The sequence below is a fragment of the Mustela putorius genome, unplaced genomic scaffold (genome assembly GCF_011764305.1).
Source record: "Mustela putorius furo isolate JIRA1106 unplaced genomic scaffold, ASM1176430v1.1 tig00537243_pilon_pilon_pilon, whole genome shotgun sequence".
Lineage (NCBI taxonomy): Eukaryota > Metazoa > Chordata > Mammalia > Carnivora > Mustelidae > Mustela > Mustela putorius.
The window spans coordinates 214,482-232,836 of record NW_025422382.1 but is presented as its reverse complement, the minus strand read 5'-3'; the positions used below and the strand labels follow the sequence as shown (position 1 = coordinate 232,836).

The following is an 18,355-nucleotide window of genomic DNA, read 5'->3' as shown; positions in this document are numbered from 1 at the left end:
AGCCCTTATAATAGCCCTTAGCTATTATAGCTATTATGCTAGTCTCTTGACTGAATCAAGAAGGCTGGCACAAACTTGGATTATTGCTTCAAGTTTTTGCTTAGAGGTGATATGTATCACATCTGTTCACATTCTGTTGGCCAAATCATATCCTAGGTGATCCCCAAGTCAATAACCTAGGGATGGCCAATCTTTCCCTATGAGATGATACACAAATCACACATCTACATAGGGAGAGATACATAAATATATATGTGTGTGTGTATAATAATAATCTTGCAAGGAAACAGGAATGAATAGTTTCAATAATAATAATACAGTCTACCACAATTTAATTCCGGATGATGGACAAAAGATCAGAATTCTGTATTTTAAATTTAGTCGTATATTACTTTAATATACTGTATCTGGGTTCTCCAGAGAAATAGAGCTAGTAAGAGATACTTGTTTATGTATCTATATCTATCTGTCTATATGAGAGATATTTATTTACTGTAAGGAATTAACTTACACAATTGTGGGGGCTAGAAAATCCAAAATTTTGTAAGGCAGGGGGCCAGGCTAGGAACTCACGCAGGATTTCTATGTTACAGTCAATGAGACAGAATGGCTTCTTGTCAGGGACTCTTTAGCTCTTAAGGTTTTAAAGCGATTGCTTAAGGCCTATCCACATTATCAAGGATAATCTCCTTTAACTCAAGTCGACAGATTTTAGAGGTCAGTCACATCTACAGACTACTTTCCTGGCAACATCTGGGTTCATGTTTGACAAAACAATGGGCACCATAGCTGAGCCATGATGATACAGAATTTACTGTCCATATATACGTAGTGCTATTTTGCAGATAGTAGAATATGAACACAGTGTTCTCTCTTATTGTAAAGGACAAACAAATTAGCTTGATCATAGCTAATAAACGCAGTATGTTTTGGCTGAAGATAATTGAGCACCTAAAACAGGGCTTGGCAAACTATGGCCCACTGCTTGTTTTTAGAAGTAAAGTTTTATTGGAGCACAACCGTGCTTATTCTTTATATACTGTCTATGGCTGTTTTACTCTATAATGGCTGAGTTGAGTAGTTAAAATAGAGACCGTATGGCCTGCAAATTCTAAAATATTTACTATCCAGTCCTTCACAGAATATGTTGGCCAACGCTTAATATATAGAAGTGTTTGTCAGTCATTAATATTGGGGTTCCTGTTTTGTCATGGCCTACTCCTAGTGCAGTGTCTCTGTTCAAGGATAAGTATATACTCATTAAACACTACAGTAGCAATATTTTATTGTTTAAAGTCACAGACTTTATTAGATTCATAAAAATTAGTGGTTTCTTTTTTTTTTTTTAATATTTTATTTATTTATTTGACAGAGATCACAAGTAGGTAGAGAGGCAGGCAAAGAGAGAGAGAGGAGGAAGCAGGCTCCCCGCTGAGCAGAGAGCCCAATGTGGGGCTCGATCCCAGGTCCCCAAGATCATGACCCGAGCTGAAGGCAGAGGCTTTAACCCACTGAGCCACCCAGGCGCCCCCAAAATTAGTGGTTTCTTAATTTTTATTGCATAGCCATTCAGATTTTCTTTTAGATCACATGTAGATTTAGTTTTTATGGCTAAAATGCATATGAATGCTGTTAGTTTAAATGAATGCTGGTGTATCTTTGGGAATGGAAAGTACTTTTTGTACAAAATTTTATCAGTTTCATATTACTATAATTACAGATTTCAATGTATCTATTTTCTTTTAAGGTGGTAGAAAGGTATATTAGTGTGCTTAACTCATCCCCTTTTCCAATTAGTTATTTTTATTTTTCATGCTCTTTTTTAAGATAATGGGTAAAAAAATACTATTTCTCAACTTGACTGCTTTTGTATACTATCAATAAAATTGAATTAGACTACAAGATATATTTGTTTCCAAACCAAAGAAGAAATTGCAGCTTTAGTTAGTGGAGAGAGCATAAGCCCTGGTGTCAGACAGCCCTAGGTTTAAATCTAGTGGCTTAAAACAACAGCTACTTTATTTGCTGTTTACTGCATGGGTCAGCAATTTGAGCTGGGCTCTGTTGCATGGTTGTTCCGCTGGTCTTCTCTGGAATTACTCATGCGGCTGTTGTCTTTTGGAAGCTCCTCTAGGGGTTGGTTGGTCTAAAATGGCCATACTGATATATCTGGCATATTATGCTAGCCAGCACTGCTAGCTGTCATGGTTGGGTGACTGGGATCCTGCTCTCTCAAGATCTCTGGTGCTCTAGGATAGCTTATTCATGCCGTGCTGGTAGTATGTCCAGATGGGGAGCTACAAGATCTCTTGAGACCTAGATTCAGAAGTCTTATAAGGTCTTATGCCACATCCTATCTGTCAAAATAATTTACAAGTCCAGCTCAGATTTAAGGGATGAAGAAATAAATACTATCTCTTGATGGGAAGCATGGCAAGGTCACATGGCACAAAGATGGGCTTATAGGTGTTAAAGGAATGAGTACTGGTGGGGGGCACCTGTCTGGGTGGCTCAGTCAGTTAAGCATCTCTCAGGTCATGATTCCAGGATCCTGGGATCAAACCCCACATTGGGCTCTCCACTCAGCAGGGAGTCTGCTTCTCTTTCTCCTGCTTCTCCTGCTTGTGCTCTCTCTCTTTCTCTGTCAAATAAATGAATCCTTAAAAAATAAAATAAATAAATAAATAGTAGCTGCACAATTCACCACTGTAAACTACTTAGTTTCTTTATGCCCAATTTGGAAAGAAATAACAATAGACTAGAAAAAAACAGTATGACTTGAGTTCTTCTTAAAGTTTAACAATTATGTATATATAATGCACTTAGAAGTATTTCTGAAACAATTTTGAAGTTGAATCTTTAATTTAAATATTGTGCTTTTTATTATTTATGTAAGTATTATGAAAGTAATTATTACCTTGGCTATGAATTTTTAACATGGGAGACATTTATTAAGACTCAAAGGAAGGATATCCTCTGTAAAATAAGTGTGTACGAGGAGTTGGACTTTTGTATAGAACTGTTTTATTCATTCAGTAAGTAAAAAAGAAAGCAATTAACTTCTGATGTGTTTGCAAAACCACACATTTTCCTAAAACCCTCTGTGTGTTTATATTTCTCATTTTAGATTTTAAAAATATTGGCCTGTAGTGTAAGGTTTCTATCAGGTTACTTCTTGAAGAGTCTTTTGAGTACTTGCAACATATTTTTGTTTAGCTAATGTTTCCTTACAAAGCCAAGAAAAAAATAGCCAAGTGAACAAAAAAATAGCTCTTATTTTTCATTGCGGTCAAATCTCATGAGAGGCTTTTTTATAAGTGTATCTGTTTTGCTCTTGACTTTGTTAGGAATAAACACAGAATGCTTTCTAAATCTGTCCTGTTTTGAGAGAAAAAAATATATATATTTATCTCAAAACAGGACAGATATATATATATATATATCTAGATATATATATATATATATATGACTTGAGTTCTTCTTAAAGTTTAACAATTATGTATATATAATGCACTTAGAAGTATTTCTGAAACAATTTTGAAGTTGAATATATATATATCTAGATATATATATCTAGATATATATATCTAAATAAATATATATATATAATCTATCAGACATTGGTGAAAACGTTTGTTAAAACTCACCAGAAGTATTACTCTGTTCATTGGTTGTGTGTAGGTTTGGGTAGGAGTCATAATAGACCTTCCTAATAAACCTTATATTTAAATAATTTCACTCCCGGCACTTAGGCACTTAAAGAACTCTAATTTGAATACATTTTTCTATAACATTGTCTAGGGACAAAGTTTACTTTTCCCAAATAACCACTTGGTTAACATTTTAAATCTACTTCTGCAGCTTGAAAGCTCTATTCTTGTATGATAAACATCATTTATTGTGTTTAAGATCTGCATTTATTTGGAATTTAATGCTTCTGCTAGTGAGGGAGGGCAAAATAAATGATATTACAAAATGAATGATACTTAATAAAATCAGAGAGGTGATATCCTGTCTGTATTTGTCATAAACTCTTTTGGGTGCCTAGACAAGTTTAGTAAAGGGACATTTGTTATAGGAACTTGTTAGAGGAATTTGTTAAGGAACCCCTGCAATAGGGAAGGGTATTTATACAGCAGACTAGAATAGGCCCAAACCTGGTGGTCAAGAAATCTTATCAAAGCAGTGCTTGCTAAATCTTTCTTCTCCAGTTCTTCAAAGATTTTTTTCCCCTTCAGATTTCATACCCCTTCAGTTCTGAAGATGTTAGATTTATTATTTAAATAGTAATAATAACATTATTACTACCTTTTTGGTCTCCATGGTATTTTTATGAGAGAAATTCCATTAAAGAAAGATTTCGCTTGTTACTGTCTTGGTCAGAAATGTGCTCAATGGCTTATAATTTTCCCTTTCCCTTATTTGTTTCACTGAGTCCTAAGTACATACTTCCAGTGGTGCAGTGGCAGGCTTGAGAGAGAAAGAAAAGCGGATGGGGCATAATTAAATAAAGATTAAAGAAAAATGAGAAAGGGAAGAGAGAGGGGCCAGGGATAGAGATGCTGGATGGATGTACAGCTTTTGTTTTTCTGGTTTATTTTAACATTCTTTGCTTCTTCTATTACGTAAGCTCTAATTTGCAGGTTATATAAGGCGGGGGTGGGTGATAAATAACCTTTGGACCACATGGAATGAGGGAAATATTTTTAATTATCACCAACCAATGAACTGTAGAACAGTTCTTAATTGTGCAGCCTAATCTGTAAGGAATGTTTATGCTTTGTGAGCTTTGCTTTCTGCTGTTTGCTCAGTTTTCAGCTGCGGCAGAGCTTGTCTTGGGTTTAGTAACCGGGATTGTTGATAATTGTAGAGTACTATCAGTGCCTGTTCATTGGTTCAATTAGGTATTTAGGGCAGTTTGCCTAAACGTACATGTTGTTTAGTTTATATTTAGGATTTTTTTTTCCAACTGGAGAAGACTTTATTTAGTTGCCCCTATGTTCTTTTTATTTGAGGAGACTTATCTTGTAGATGTGATTGTGAAATCCTATTTTTGGAGGTGCTGTCATTCCTTTTATGGTGGATTTTTTAGTGTAGTTCATTGCCAGGTTTGTTCAGCTCTCTAGCTCTGATGTGGGCGAGGTGGATTTTAATATCTATGATGTTAAAATAATTGATTAATCTTATAAACATTTCAAGGCTAGTTGAGATTTAGCTGGTTATTTTTAAATTCTTGGAAGTGAAAAAAAAATAGTAAGCTGGGATGAAGTTTTCTTTTTAGTCTTGATTCTAAAGTGGCCAGAAGATCCCTATGAAAAAGAATGGTCTTTTGAAAAATGTGTAAGACACGTGGGGAAACCTACTTTTAAGTTTGGTGGTACCTGCCCTCACCTCCCTCATCTCATTCTGTGATCCTTTGTACTCATTATATGTCAACTATGTTGGCCTTCTTCCAAATATGCTAAACTGCTTTCACTAGTTGATGCCTCCATCTGAGATGGAAATTCTCACAGGCCGGCTGCTACTTTTCATTTGAATCCCGTCATCAATATCACCTTCTCACAACTTTGGGGTTACCAGTCTATCCACTCTAATCAATCGCCAGCATTCCATCATATCTCCCCCTCTGTTCTCACCGGATACTTTCTGGGTTTCCTTAATTGCTTACCTTATCTTATCCTATTAGAACATCAAATTCCATTAGAAGAGAGCCTCTGGTAGTTTAAGGCTTTGATGGTTGTGATGGTTTTACGGGTGTATACTTATCCTCAAACTCACTGAGTTTATGCATTAAATATGTAGAGCTTTTTGCACTTCAGTCATGCTTCGATAAAGTGGTTTTTTAAAAAAAGAGACTTAGGCTGGCTTATTCACTGCTGTATCCCTCGTGCCATTCATGACATGTAGTGGGTGCTTCTAAAAGTTTAGATATGCAAATGTGGAATTTTTCATCCTTTTTATTTTTTTATTTTTTGCTATGAAGGACATCTAAACCTATGTTTAAAATACACTTGCATTTTTACATCAAAAATTTATTTTCAGGTGATTAGAGAAGTGGAAACGACATAATTAATGGAAAGCACTGGACAAGAGGTTGTAATAATAGGATTCTCGAATTATTCTGCAACTAATTATAATGGACAAAATTTCACTAGGAGTAGTGATTCAGTATCTGCATTTACAACATGAGAAACAGTGTTCACGTTTTCATGTGATGAGGCTGAAGAGATTTGTAGGGGCAACACTGCTCAGGAAGTCATAGACTCCATTAAGGAATTTTGTCTTTGTCCTACAAGAATAGAAAAGTGCTGAAGCATATTAAGTGGGGTGGGACAGTGTACATGGAAGGGAGTGCTAGTGGTACTGGTATGACTAGGTTTACATTTCAGAAAAGCCACTCTGGCTACAGTGTAGAGAATATAGAGAAGGGTTAGAATGAATATGGCCAGACCCGTTCAACACTGTGGTCGTCCTGGTGAGAAATGCTGCTAACTTGAAGTAGGATAATAATGGTGTACATGACAGTAAGCTGTGGGGTTTGAGCAATAATGGGGAATTGAAATCACCAGGATTTGGTGATGGAAGACCAAGGGGATGGAAGGTATTAAGACTGATTTCTAGATTTCTGTCTTATATAACTAGATAGATCATGGCTTTGTTTGATGCATTACTGCAGTTTAGAATACGATCAGATTTCAGGAGGATCCCTTTCTGCATAGATGCTCAGTAAATTTTTATTGAACAACTAAATTATCCAGTCCTCTGGCAGTTCTCCAGTACTTGTTTTATAAACCGTATAAAAGACAACAATATCTTGCTACTTCTTTTTATGTTATGGGCTTTTTATTTTGGGGTTCATGGACTCCATATTTGTAGGGAGATCAGTGAACTCTGAAAATAAATGTGAATTTTTCCAATTATGTGCTTATATATAATTAAAGAAGGATTCATTGCTTCCATCAGATTCTTAAAGGGGTCCATGACACCAAAATTATTAAGTATTTTTGTTAAATAATTAGATATTTTGACTCCTCTTGGTTTTAAACAATTTTCTTTGAAAGTTTTACTGTTATCCTGTATATTTCTCTTTGGAATAATCAATAAAAAGTTGTCTTGAGGTTAAAATGGGCCATCAGTCATTTTGACTGTAATCTATCGAGTCTACCTCTTAAATATAAGTATTTTATGTGGATTTGCATATATTTTAAAGTCTCCTTGATTATTAACATCTATAAATTTCTTCTCAGGAGACCTTCTATCCTAAATATTGAGTCAATGAGGCAACTGTTGGATTCAATGTAGGTTTAAGACAAATCTTGATTAGATCTTCTATAGAATAGAGATTAGAGATTAATATACAGCATTTTTAATAATGGTCTTTCTGCATGGTGGAATTATACGTTCTGTATTTTAACATACAAACTGAAGTGTATTATATATTTGCTACACTGGAAGTGTATTACTTTTATAGCATTTTAAACATTTTATAATTTTCAAAAAAGGTATGAATTTACAATTGATATTAATATGAGGGAGTCATTATCAAAACTTTTAAGTGACTTCCTTTATGTTGATTTGGAGTTTAAAGTTACCATCCCATTAGGTCTAGAAAGCAAAATAACTACTTGTGTTAGAATGTCCTGTGTATTCTCTAGAAACAGCTGTATTTTTACATTTACTGTATATACTTTGGCTTTCTGTGTTCTGAGTTTGATGAATATTTTTTTTTTTTTCAAAAGACTGCATGCAGTCCCTGATTTTAGAAGGGTATTTATTGTAATACCCAATAAACATTAGTGCTCATTAAAAAACTTATTGCTTCTTTTTAGAATGCTTCCATTTGATATCACAGGGCTTATCTTGTTAGCATATGCCTGTGGAGTCATTAAAGTATGTTAAAATGTTAATAGTTTTAATCCAGAGAGGATGTGCTGCATTTCCTGCCATATCAATGAGTCTGCAAAGGGCATTGGTGTTTAAGCAATATAATGTAATATAGATTACAAATTTATACGCCAACCAGATTTATCAGACCCTGTATCAAGTGTGTGAAATATATAGAAGTTGAGAGAATAACTTACTATAATGAATCCAGATGAACCTATAACTCAGCTGGAACAGTCAAGCTATAGCTAATCTTGTTTGGTCTATACCCTCACTGCCTTTTTTTTTTTTTTTAAAGATTTTATTTATTTATTTGACAGACAGAGATCACAAGTAGGCAGAGAGAGAGGAGGAAACAGGCTCTCAGCAGAGCAGAGAGCCTGATGTGGGGCTCGATCCCAGGACTCTGAGACCATGACCTGAGCTGAAGGCAGAGGCTTAACTCACTGAGCCACCCAGGCGCCCCACTCACTGCCTTTTTTTTTTTTTTTTTAAGATTTTATTTATTATTTGAGAGAGAGCATGAGCGAGGAGAAGGTCAGAGGGAGAAGCAGACTCCCTATGGAGCTGGGAGCCCGATGCGGGACTCGATCCCGGGACTCCAGGATCATGACCTGAGCCGAAGGCAGCCGTCCAACCAACTGAGCCACCCAGGCGTACCCCCCTCACTGCCTTTTTAAAAAAAGATATTAATTATGTTATTGTGAGAGATTACATTTCTTTCATTTTATTATTTCTATTTTTAATTGTGCTGAAAAACAGGTACAGTTTACCATTTCACCCACTTTCAAGTGTATAGTTTAGTAGTGTTAAGTATATTCACATTATTGTGTAATTGGTCTCCAGAATTTTTTCATCTTGCAAATCTGAAAAGCTATTTCCATTAAACAATAACTCTTCACTTCCCTCTTCCTCCAGCTCCTGGTTATCACCATTTTACTTCCTTTATTTTACCACATTATGATTTGACTATTTCAGATACCTCATGTAAGTGAAACTACACAGTATTTGTCTTTTGGGGGACTGGTCTGTTTCATTTAGCATAATATCCTCATGATTCATCCATATCATAGCATGTGACAGGATTTCCTTCCATTTTATAGCTGAATAATGTTCCATTGCATGTGTATATCACATTTTGTTTGTCTTTTCATTCATCAGCAGACATTTGTGTTACTTCCACATCTTGTCTATTGTGCATAATGCTGTTGTGAACATCACTGGACAGATCCCTCTCTGAGACTTTGCATTAATCATGTACTAGTTCCATTTTAAATTTTTTAAAATTTTTTGAGGAAATGCCATCCTGTTTTCTGTTGTAGCTACACCATTTTTCGTTCCCACCAACAGTGCACAGGGGCCCCACTTTCTCCACATTTTTGTCAACACTTACTGTTTTCTGTTTTTTGATAGTCATTCTAATGAATGTGAAGTGATAGCTCATGATTTTGATTTGCATTTCCTTAATGATTACTCATGTTGAGCATCTTTTTGTATGCTTGTTGGTCATCTGTGTATTATCCTTGGGGAAATGTCTATTCAAGTCATTTGGCAATTTTTAATTGGGTTATTTGTTTCTTTGTTACTGAGTTATAAGGGTTCTTCATATACTCTGCGTATTAGCCTTGTATGTAACATAATTTGCAAATATTTTCTCCCATTCCATAGTTCACCCTTGCACTAATTTATTGGTTGTGTCCTTTGGTGTACAGAAGTTTTTGTTTTGATGTACAGAAGTTTTTAAGTTCAGTGTAATCCCATTTGTCTGTCTGATTTTGCTTTTGGTGTCCTATGTTAAAAAATCATTGTCAAATCCAGTGTCATGAAGTTTCCTCTCTATAATTTCTTTTAACAGCTTTGTGGTCACATCTTAAATTTAGGTCTTAATCATTTTAAGTTAATTTTTGTATATGGTGTAAGATAAGGGGCCTAACTTCATTATTTTGCATGTGGATATCCAGTTTCCCCGGCACCATTAGTTGAAGAAACTCTCTTTTCCCCAGTGAGTAGCCTTACAACCTTGAAGATCATTCGACAACATACATGAGGGTTTATTTCAATAGTTCTCTATTTTGTTTCATTGGTCTATGTATCTGTCTTTATCCCAGTACTGCACTTGTTTTGATTACTGTAGCTTTATAATATGTTTTGAAATCATTAGTATGAGACCTCCAATTTCGGTTTTCTTTTTCAAGATTATTTGGCTATTTGAGTTCCCTTGAGATTCATATGAATTTTAAGATGTTTTCTGTTTCTGAAAAAAAAACAACAACAACAACAACAAAAAAACACAAAGGCATTGGAATTTTGCCAGGGATTATATTTAATCTGTAGATTGCTCTGGGTAGTTTTGATATCTTAACAGTATGAAGTCTTCCAAGCCACGAACACTACCTTTCCATTTATATGTGCATTCTCTAGTTTCTTTCAGCAATGTTTTGTAGTTTTCAGTGTACAGATCTTTCACCTCCTTGATTATTTGTTTTTAATGATTGTATTTTTAAAAATATTTTTATTTATTCAGAGAGAGAGAGCACATGAGAGTGCACAAGCAGGGAGTGACAGAGGGAAAAGGAGAAGCAGGCTCCCTGCTGAGCTGGGAGCCAGTTGTGGGGTTCAATCCCAGGACTCTGGGATCATGACCTGAGCCAAAGGCAGAAGCTTAACCAACTGTACCACCCATGTGCCTCAAATCATTGTATTCTTTTTAATGTTACTCTAAGTGGAAATGTTATCTTAATTTCGTTTTTGGGTTGTTCACTTTTAGTCATAGGAACACAGTTTTCTGTGTGTTGATTTTGTATCTTGAAACTTTGCTGAATTTGTTTATTCTAACAATTCTTTTTCTTGTGGAAATTTTTTTGGGTGTTTTTACATACAAGATCATTTGTACAAACAGAGATAATTTTACTTCTACAAACAGAGATAATTTTACTTCTTTCTTTCTAGTTTTTATAAAATTTCCTTTTTTGTTTTGCCTAAGTGCTCTGGCTGGGACTTCCAAAACTGTGAATAAATGTGGTGAGAATGGGAAAAGCTGATCTTAGAGGAAAAGCTTGCTTCTTTCACCACTAAGTTGTCAGCTTTTCATATATGGCTTTTTAAAGCCCATATATGGGTTTTTCATATATGGCCCTTATATGTTCAAGTGGTTTCCTTCTATTTCCAGTTTGTTGAATGTTTTTATCATGAAAGATGTTTGAATCTTATCTAATGCTTTTTCAGCATCAAATGAGATGCTCATGTGGTTTCTGTCCTTAATTCTGTTAATGTGGTGTATTACATTAATCAGTTTTCATATGTTGAACCATCCTTGCCTTCCAGGAATAAACCCCACTTGGTCATGGTGTATAATCCTTATAATGTGCTATTTAGAGGAAAGCAAACTGCACCCTGACCTCCCTCTCAGAGAGAAGCCTCAGTCTGTTCCCCTTTAGGTGCTGCAAGCACTTAAGTTCGCCCTTGGAGAACTCACCTCGCTGGGAGAGCACGTTTCTAGTGACGGTCCCTGGAGACGCAGGAACTCCTGCTTGTACCCAAAACCACAACAGCGGTGGCTGTCTGGGCAGCTCTGGACCTCCAGAGAGGTTCCAAGCAGCGATGGCACACTGAGATTTTCCCGCTGGCCTGGTCTGGGAGTGCCTGGTCTTCCTGGGTCCGAGGGCGCTGGGCTGGCGCCTGTGCGCACCTCTCTCAGGGGAGGGTGTGGGGCACGCACTTCTCAGGCTCTGATAGCACTGCATGGCACGTGTGTGGAGACTGCAAAAAGGCTATGCTTCTGCTGTCTGGCGAGGCTCCCAGCCCCTCACTAGACCCAACGATCTCTTAGGCACTCTGGCAGTTCAGGGACCAAGACCTGGTTTCTCCACTGCACTCTCTCTGGCTCAGCTCCAGGGGTGGCTGTCCTGGGTCCGGGGACTTAAGCCCCTAACTGCCCCGATTCCCACAATTTCCCCTTGTGATTTTTTGCTCTTTTTGAGTGCTTTCAGCCAGACTCCTAGTTAATGCTGGTCCCCAGACGCAGGGCACTCTTGTATTGGAGTATTACTTTCCTATGGATCGCCTCTCGTGGCTCCCTCCCCCTTTTGTTTATCTTCCGATATCAGTCCGATGTTCCCACTCCGCTTTACCTACCCACTGGCATCTTCTGCCCCCGTAGAGATCCAGACGTGTATAATTCTGATCTCAGGCTGATTTCATGGGTGACTGGAGTTTTTTGGTGGGTAATCAGCTCACTTTAGGGTACAGGTTGAAATGGCGCCTCCTCCTACTTCCCCGCCATCTTGTCTCCCCTCTATAATGTGCTGTTGAATTCAGTCAGCCCTCTGATTGTTTTGATTCTTTTTGAAGCAAAAAGCAGACATAAGCAGTAAGCTGGTAAATAAACATGATACGATGGCAGATACTGATGGGTATTATGAAGAGAAGTAAAACAGGGCAAGAAGGTTAAGAGTGGTAGGACCAGGGGCACCTTGCTGGCTCAGTCAGTAGAGCATGCAGTTCTTGATCTTGGGGTCATGAGTTCAAGCCCATGTGTGGTGTGGAGTTTAAAAAAAGTGGTAGGAGTAGAGTAAGGCTAGGGTTGTTTAGATATGAAGTTTGGGAAGCCTCCTGAGGAAATGTCTTTTTAGAAAGTGAGAGAAGAATCTGTAGGCAGGGGGACAGTAAAATGGGACTTCGAGCTTTTGAGAAATAGCTAGCAAGGAGGGTGTGAGAGTAGGAACAGGAGATTGTGACAGAGAATGGAGAGGCTCAGGAGGACGACAGTAGAGGAGGGCACATAAATCCTGTCTTCCTGAAGCTTAGCATGCACAGTTGCTTACATGTTTTTATTACTTGTTACAGATTTCCTCCTTTTTATTTCCTTTGCAGTCCTATTTCTAGATAGAATGTGCTTGCTTTGTTAACCTAAGGACAGGGCCCAAGTTTCATCCCAGATTTCCTCTGTAGAAGAGTGAAATAGAGTGGAGTCTTAAGGTCTAGCCAAGACTCCATTGTGATGTCTAATGTGATTTGGGGAAAAAAAATAATTGTCTCAATATATTATGGTGTATGAACTTACATATTTTATAATTAGAATATGTGCCTAATATTATAAAGTTAGTAGGAAGTGGATTGAAGTGGATGAAGTTCATAACAGTTTTTAACTGGCGGCATGATCTATATAGTATAGCAGTTAACCTCCTTCCTATAAACACTTGTGTTGGAATGTTTTGCATTGCCATGAAACAGTTTACCCAAATTCGTCTTTTTGGAGGAAGTATAAATTACTGTCATGCTACCATGGTAACAGAAGGTAAGAAACAGCCTGGAACTCACAGATGTTTGTTGTTTTCCTTGATAATGGAAGGAACTTTGGTACAAGTATTGTTGAACGTCATAAAGAATGTAGAGAAGTGGTCTGCTTTGTCCCCAAATGGAGTTGTATTTACAGTCTGGCCCAGTGTTCAATATGCATTTGCCTCCTTTAGTAAAAATCTGCTTATTTTTTTTGTAATTCCTAAATCCAGATAATTTGATTTTCAACTGATAAAATATTTACTTGTCATATCAGCCAGGGCGCTAAACTTAGAAATTAAGAGTAGTAAGTTAAATTTAAAATTTGTTGAAAGTATTCATCATAACACAGTCTACTTAGTGTCTTGGCAGTGCCTCTGGCTCTTCTCATTTCTCATGTTAGGAGACAGACTGGCAGCGGTTGTAAACTGAAACCTGGTTGTATGCAGCAAGCCTGATAGGACTATGAAGGAAAATGGAGAAAATTTGAAAACATTACTGTGTGTGTGTGTGTGCATGTGTGTGTTAAATTAGGGTATGACACATTTGCTTAAAATAGCATTTTATATTCTGTTTATCAAAGCAATTATAACTTCATGATAGATCCTAAGACTGAAACTGGTTTTAAACACCGTCTTGTGGAATAGCCAAATTTGCCTCTTAACAGTATTGTCATAACGTCACTCGATGTATAAGAAGCACGTTTTACAATGTGTTCTGAGTCGTTTGTCTCCTGTAGACCTGAAATCTATTACTCAGAGGAGAAGCATGCGTTTACAGTATATTCTTAGCTGCCCCTCTCTATCACTCAGCTGTCAAGGCCTATGGAATCTGAAATAGAACCTGACCAATGGGAGGCTGTCTCCGCACTGTTTACGGGAGGATTCGGAGGTGGACGCTTTTGTCATGCACAGCAGCCTCTGTGTTGCAGTGTTGAGGCAGCAGGATGTAGAGGGCTGGTCAGCTTTTCCAGTGGAGTCCGTGAGGGGGACAGCTTCAGAGAAAGACAGCTTCTAAACATTAAGAAATCAGAGGAGTTACAGTACCTGACTTGGGGCTGCTCCATAAGGAAGATAATCTTCAAGCGTTATGAAGGCGGAGAAGGATCCTGAAGACGAAGAAAATATCGCTAGAGATCCAAGCTAAGTGTAGCCCAGCATGAAGATTGTGGAACAGGAAGATTTGTAAAACGAGGGACGGAGTCACTGGTTAGGAGTTTGTCTGAGGGCGTGCTTTGTGAGCCACAGAGCTTTGTAACTTAATGCCCAGTAGTTTGCTGCTCGCAACCAGAGACTAAATCCTGTCTATGATGAACTGTTGGTTTTCTTGTGCTCCCAAGAACAGAGTAGGTATCCCTGCTGTCTAGTGTCATGAAGGACTTGCGCTTGGGCTTTCTGAGCTGTATTTTTGTAAAATGTACTGCTGTTTAATTAATTTTAGTCTCTCTGCCTTCTCTTCTTTCTGATGTATTTGATGAGCAGCAGATTGGGGTTAGTGATAGCAAACGACAGTTCTTGTTTCTTTTTCTGGGGTTTTAGAAAGCACACCATAGAATCTTAGTAATTGAGCAGTATTTCTGTTAACTGACAGTGGACAGGAATGGAAAACGGTGCTTGGTGAAGTGGAACTGAAAAATCCCATGATAATATGAGACTTGGATCATGTTTAATTATCTTTTTAAAAGCCTTGCTTTAGGCTTTTACAGGTTTTTTTCCCCTTGTTTTAGAGAGCTCCTTTCTCCAGCTGGCGTTTTACTTGGAAATAAAGTTGAGGTGGTTTTAACTGCAAGGATAAACTAATCAATTTCAAGCAAGTATCTCTGTGTTAAACAGGACTTAATCCCTAAGGCATTTGAAAACCTAAGTCTTATCTTAAGCCTGCTTCTACGCCACTCCCCAATTTAGAGTCTGTAAACTGTTTTGTTTTAAAGCTAAAGAAGGGGGGATGCCTCAAATGTAGTTGAGTCTTTGAGCCAGTAAATAGGCCTAGTCTCCATGCTGACAATTTGAGCTTTTCAAGTTAGAATGAAGTGGGCTCATCTCCAAATTTAACTAATTTGGAGACAACGATGCTGAAGTCTTTGTAGGTATTTGAACCGGATTCCATGGAAACATTGCTTTTCAGAAGTAGGTTAAAATTTTAATGTATCTATCTTTTTTCATATTCAATTTTCATACTTATTTTCACTTCAAGTATTTAATGAAGACACTGCTTACTTAGCTAGAAAGTTGGTGTTTTGTGTTGCTGTTTGAAGGGGAGAGGTAATAGAAAGTTAATCCCACTGATCAGACAGAGGATATGCTTCATATAACAGATTCATTTCTTTTCTCCCTCAGAGGTTCGTTTTGCTATTTGTGGACACAAGAATTGCTTTGTAAGTTTCAGTGAAAAATAGGTACATCTTTCTTTGTTCTAGAAATAGTACTGGGCTTAGTACAGAATTTAGCAATAAGTTTACATATATTTTAAAAGGCTAAAACCTTAACATGGTTAAATAGTGTGTATTTTAGTTCTGGGTTCTACATTTCCGCCTACTAAGAAAAAAATCCAAGTTATTGGCCTTAAAATGTCTTGCATATGTTTTCTCCAAAGTTAAAAATAACCTTGATACAATTAAAATATATATTATGTGGTACATCCTCCTATTTAAAAAATTGCCTTTGATCTTCCTCTTAAAACATGTACTGAGTTTTTATTAAAACCAAAAATCTTTTTTAAACAAAAACAATATATGTTGAAAGTAAAAAAGAAGGAAGAAAATGAAAGTCACCTGAAATCCTATTGTCTTAGGGATTTTAAAATAGTTAATACTTTAGAGTCTTTGTTTTTTCTATGTAGAGGTTTCTTTTTATCCTAGTGTATAAGATTAATGAATTGCTTCCTCTGTTGAGACAGAGACAGAGTATATGTGAATGTAGGTAAGTGTCTAATTTGCCTCCATAAATATATTTCCAACAGTACTTTTTAAGCAGGCTGTGTGAGTCTGTGGATGTCTTAAAATGTGTACAGAATTCCATTGCATCTAAGGTCTTGGAAGATAGGTGACCGGAGCCAAATATGAAAGCAGGAGGTAGAGACTAGGAGAACTGATTTTGGAAATCACCGGAAAGCACACTGATTTTGGAAATCATGAGAAGTCTTGGTTGGGTTTGGCTGCTGAGGTCTTTTAACATCCCTGGAGTCTTGACTTTTCCCATCTGTTAAATGGGGATGATGATTTTAGTTCACTGGGGTCGTTTGGTTGATTCCCGCCTGGCACAGATTGGTGTTCAACAATTACTAATTTCTTTTTTCTGAAGGCAAAGAAAACAGAGAACATGAGAAACGTGCTTTTTCTCAAAATTAGACCTTAAAATATTTCTTGAAGGTCATGTTCTTTGGAGAGGCTCTTCTCATGAAATGTGGGATGCAGTGGAGATTGAGTGATGTTTTATGCAAGTACTGCTCTCCGTTCTCTTTTCCTTCCTTCTTGAGAAAGTCTTAAATATAGTATAGAGAGTAGGCCATGTTTATATATGTTTTTCCTTTTTGTAGCATGCAGCAGATTGGAACAAATATGATGACCGATTGATGAAAGCGGCGGAGAGGGGAGATGTAGAAAAAGTTTCCTCAATCCTTGCTAAAAAGGGCACCAATCCAGGCAAACTAGATGTGGAAGGCAGATCTGCGTAAGTATTACTGATGACAATTCCCTCAAGGGAATTTGGGTAGACCCTTGGGACACAAGTGAAATTTGTGAATTGTGGCTGTCAAGGTATCAACTTAAAAAGGCTTTATCAAAACCCATGCTATAAAATCCTTCAAACATCGCTTTCAAACATTATGGACTAATAATTTGTTCTCAGTGTTTAAGAGATTTTCAATCTAGAGAGAATACTAAAATATTACCCAGTGGTCTAGTTGTTTAGTCTGAACTCCCAATCTGTTTTTATATTTGGGTCATTATTTTAAGTGAGAATGTTCAGAACAGAAAGGGAGGCAGAACAACTAGAGTGGCTTAGGGAAACATAGGTTGTGATCTCATCCTTTGGTTTTTGGGTCACTGAGAAGGACTATTGGCTTGTTTCCCTGTTTAGCTTTTCTCCCACCCCTCCCCATCTTCTTCCCTTCCCTTCCTGTTGAGGATGGGTTAAAGGGGAGGTGTACATTCTGTTACTGCCCTCTGTGATTACAGCAGTTAAAACCTTATCTGGGAAACCTTCCAAAGTTAGAGGTTAAAAGTCTCATTTCCTAAAGTTCCTCTCAGTCTTACACGAGTTTATTTAGAATATTATAACTGGAAACCCAGATACTAAATATAGAAATGAATATTAGGAAGTGGATAGTTAATGTTTAATGTAGATCACTACCTTAGGATGCTTAAATATTCAAGTATAGGAAAAAGAGCAAAGCATGACATAAAAATCAAGTAGCTTTTAATACCAATAAAGTTTGAAAAGTTCAAATTTTTTAATACTGTTTCAATTTTTTCAAGTAGTTGATTTGATAGCCACAGAAACATTGCTTCAGTCCTGCTCCTGTTTTTGCTAAACTTTGAGCTATTTCTGTAAGGCTCACATATAAGCAGTGACACTTTAATATCTAAAAGTGACTTTATTTTTTGTGTTTCTTTTTTTACCAAACGTCAAGATGTTAGAAGATGAAGGAAATCTTTGGGATGAAAATCGTCAGTGAAACCTTATTTCTTCAGTTCCGCCCAACCATGCTTTGAATGTTTTGAGTGAACAGTTGCTTGAGTTACTGTTCATATTTTTTCAATCTGAGATTCAGTTTTGAGTGAAATTATTTGTATTAATGGTCAGAGTTATAAAAATCTGGAATAATTTGATGAACTGTGAACTTCAGTTTGTAAGACGTATGAGTAGTATTAGTCTCTGAGGTTTTCACTGTAGGAAATAGAATTCTTTTAGGATTCATGGGATAAGATATTTTCCTTTTGCTACTCACACACAGACTGTATTCTTCCTTAATTAGAGCATTTTGTATTTAGTCAAGTATGGGACATGTTACAAACACTTTCTTTTAGTTCAAATGACTTTTGGTTTGTTTTAGTTCTGAAATTTAAGACAGAAGTAATATGTGCTTCTTGACCTCGATCCAGTTTCAAAAATGAAATATTTGAAGCCTGGCCAGAGCACTGCAAGGATTTGTTTTCTTCCTGTTCACCTCTCTCCTGGGGAATAGCCCATTGCCA

At 36.9% G+C, this 18,355-nt stretch overlaps 1 protein-coding gene across 2 annotated transcripts in view; it reads left to right on the top strand.

Annotated features, from left to right (window-relative positions):
* UACA (uveal autoantigen with coiled-coil domains and ankyrin repeats) overlaps nt 1-18,355 on the top strand; it is an 87,244-nt gene that overhangs the window by 28,644 nt on the left and 40,245 nt on the right. Inside the window, exons 1-2 of one of the 2 annotated variants that reach the window (XM_004758324.3) lie at nt 14,062-14,506; nt 16,696-16,829. In XM_004758324.3, the coding sequence (XP_004758381.1) occupies nt 14,468-14,506; nt 16,696-16,829 (173 nt within the window). In that variant the 5' untranslated portion in view covers nt 14,062-14,467. Of the gene's footprint in view, nt 1-14,061; nt 14,507-16,695; nt 16,830-18,355 lie in introns of those variants that run through there. The other variant, XM_004758323.3, reaches the window with a different exon arrangement.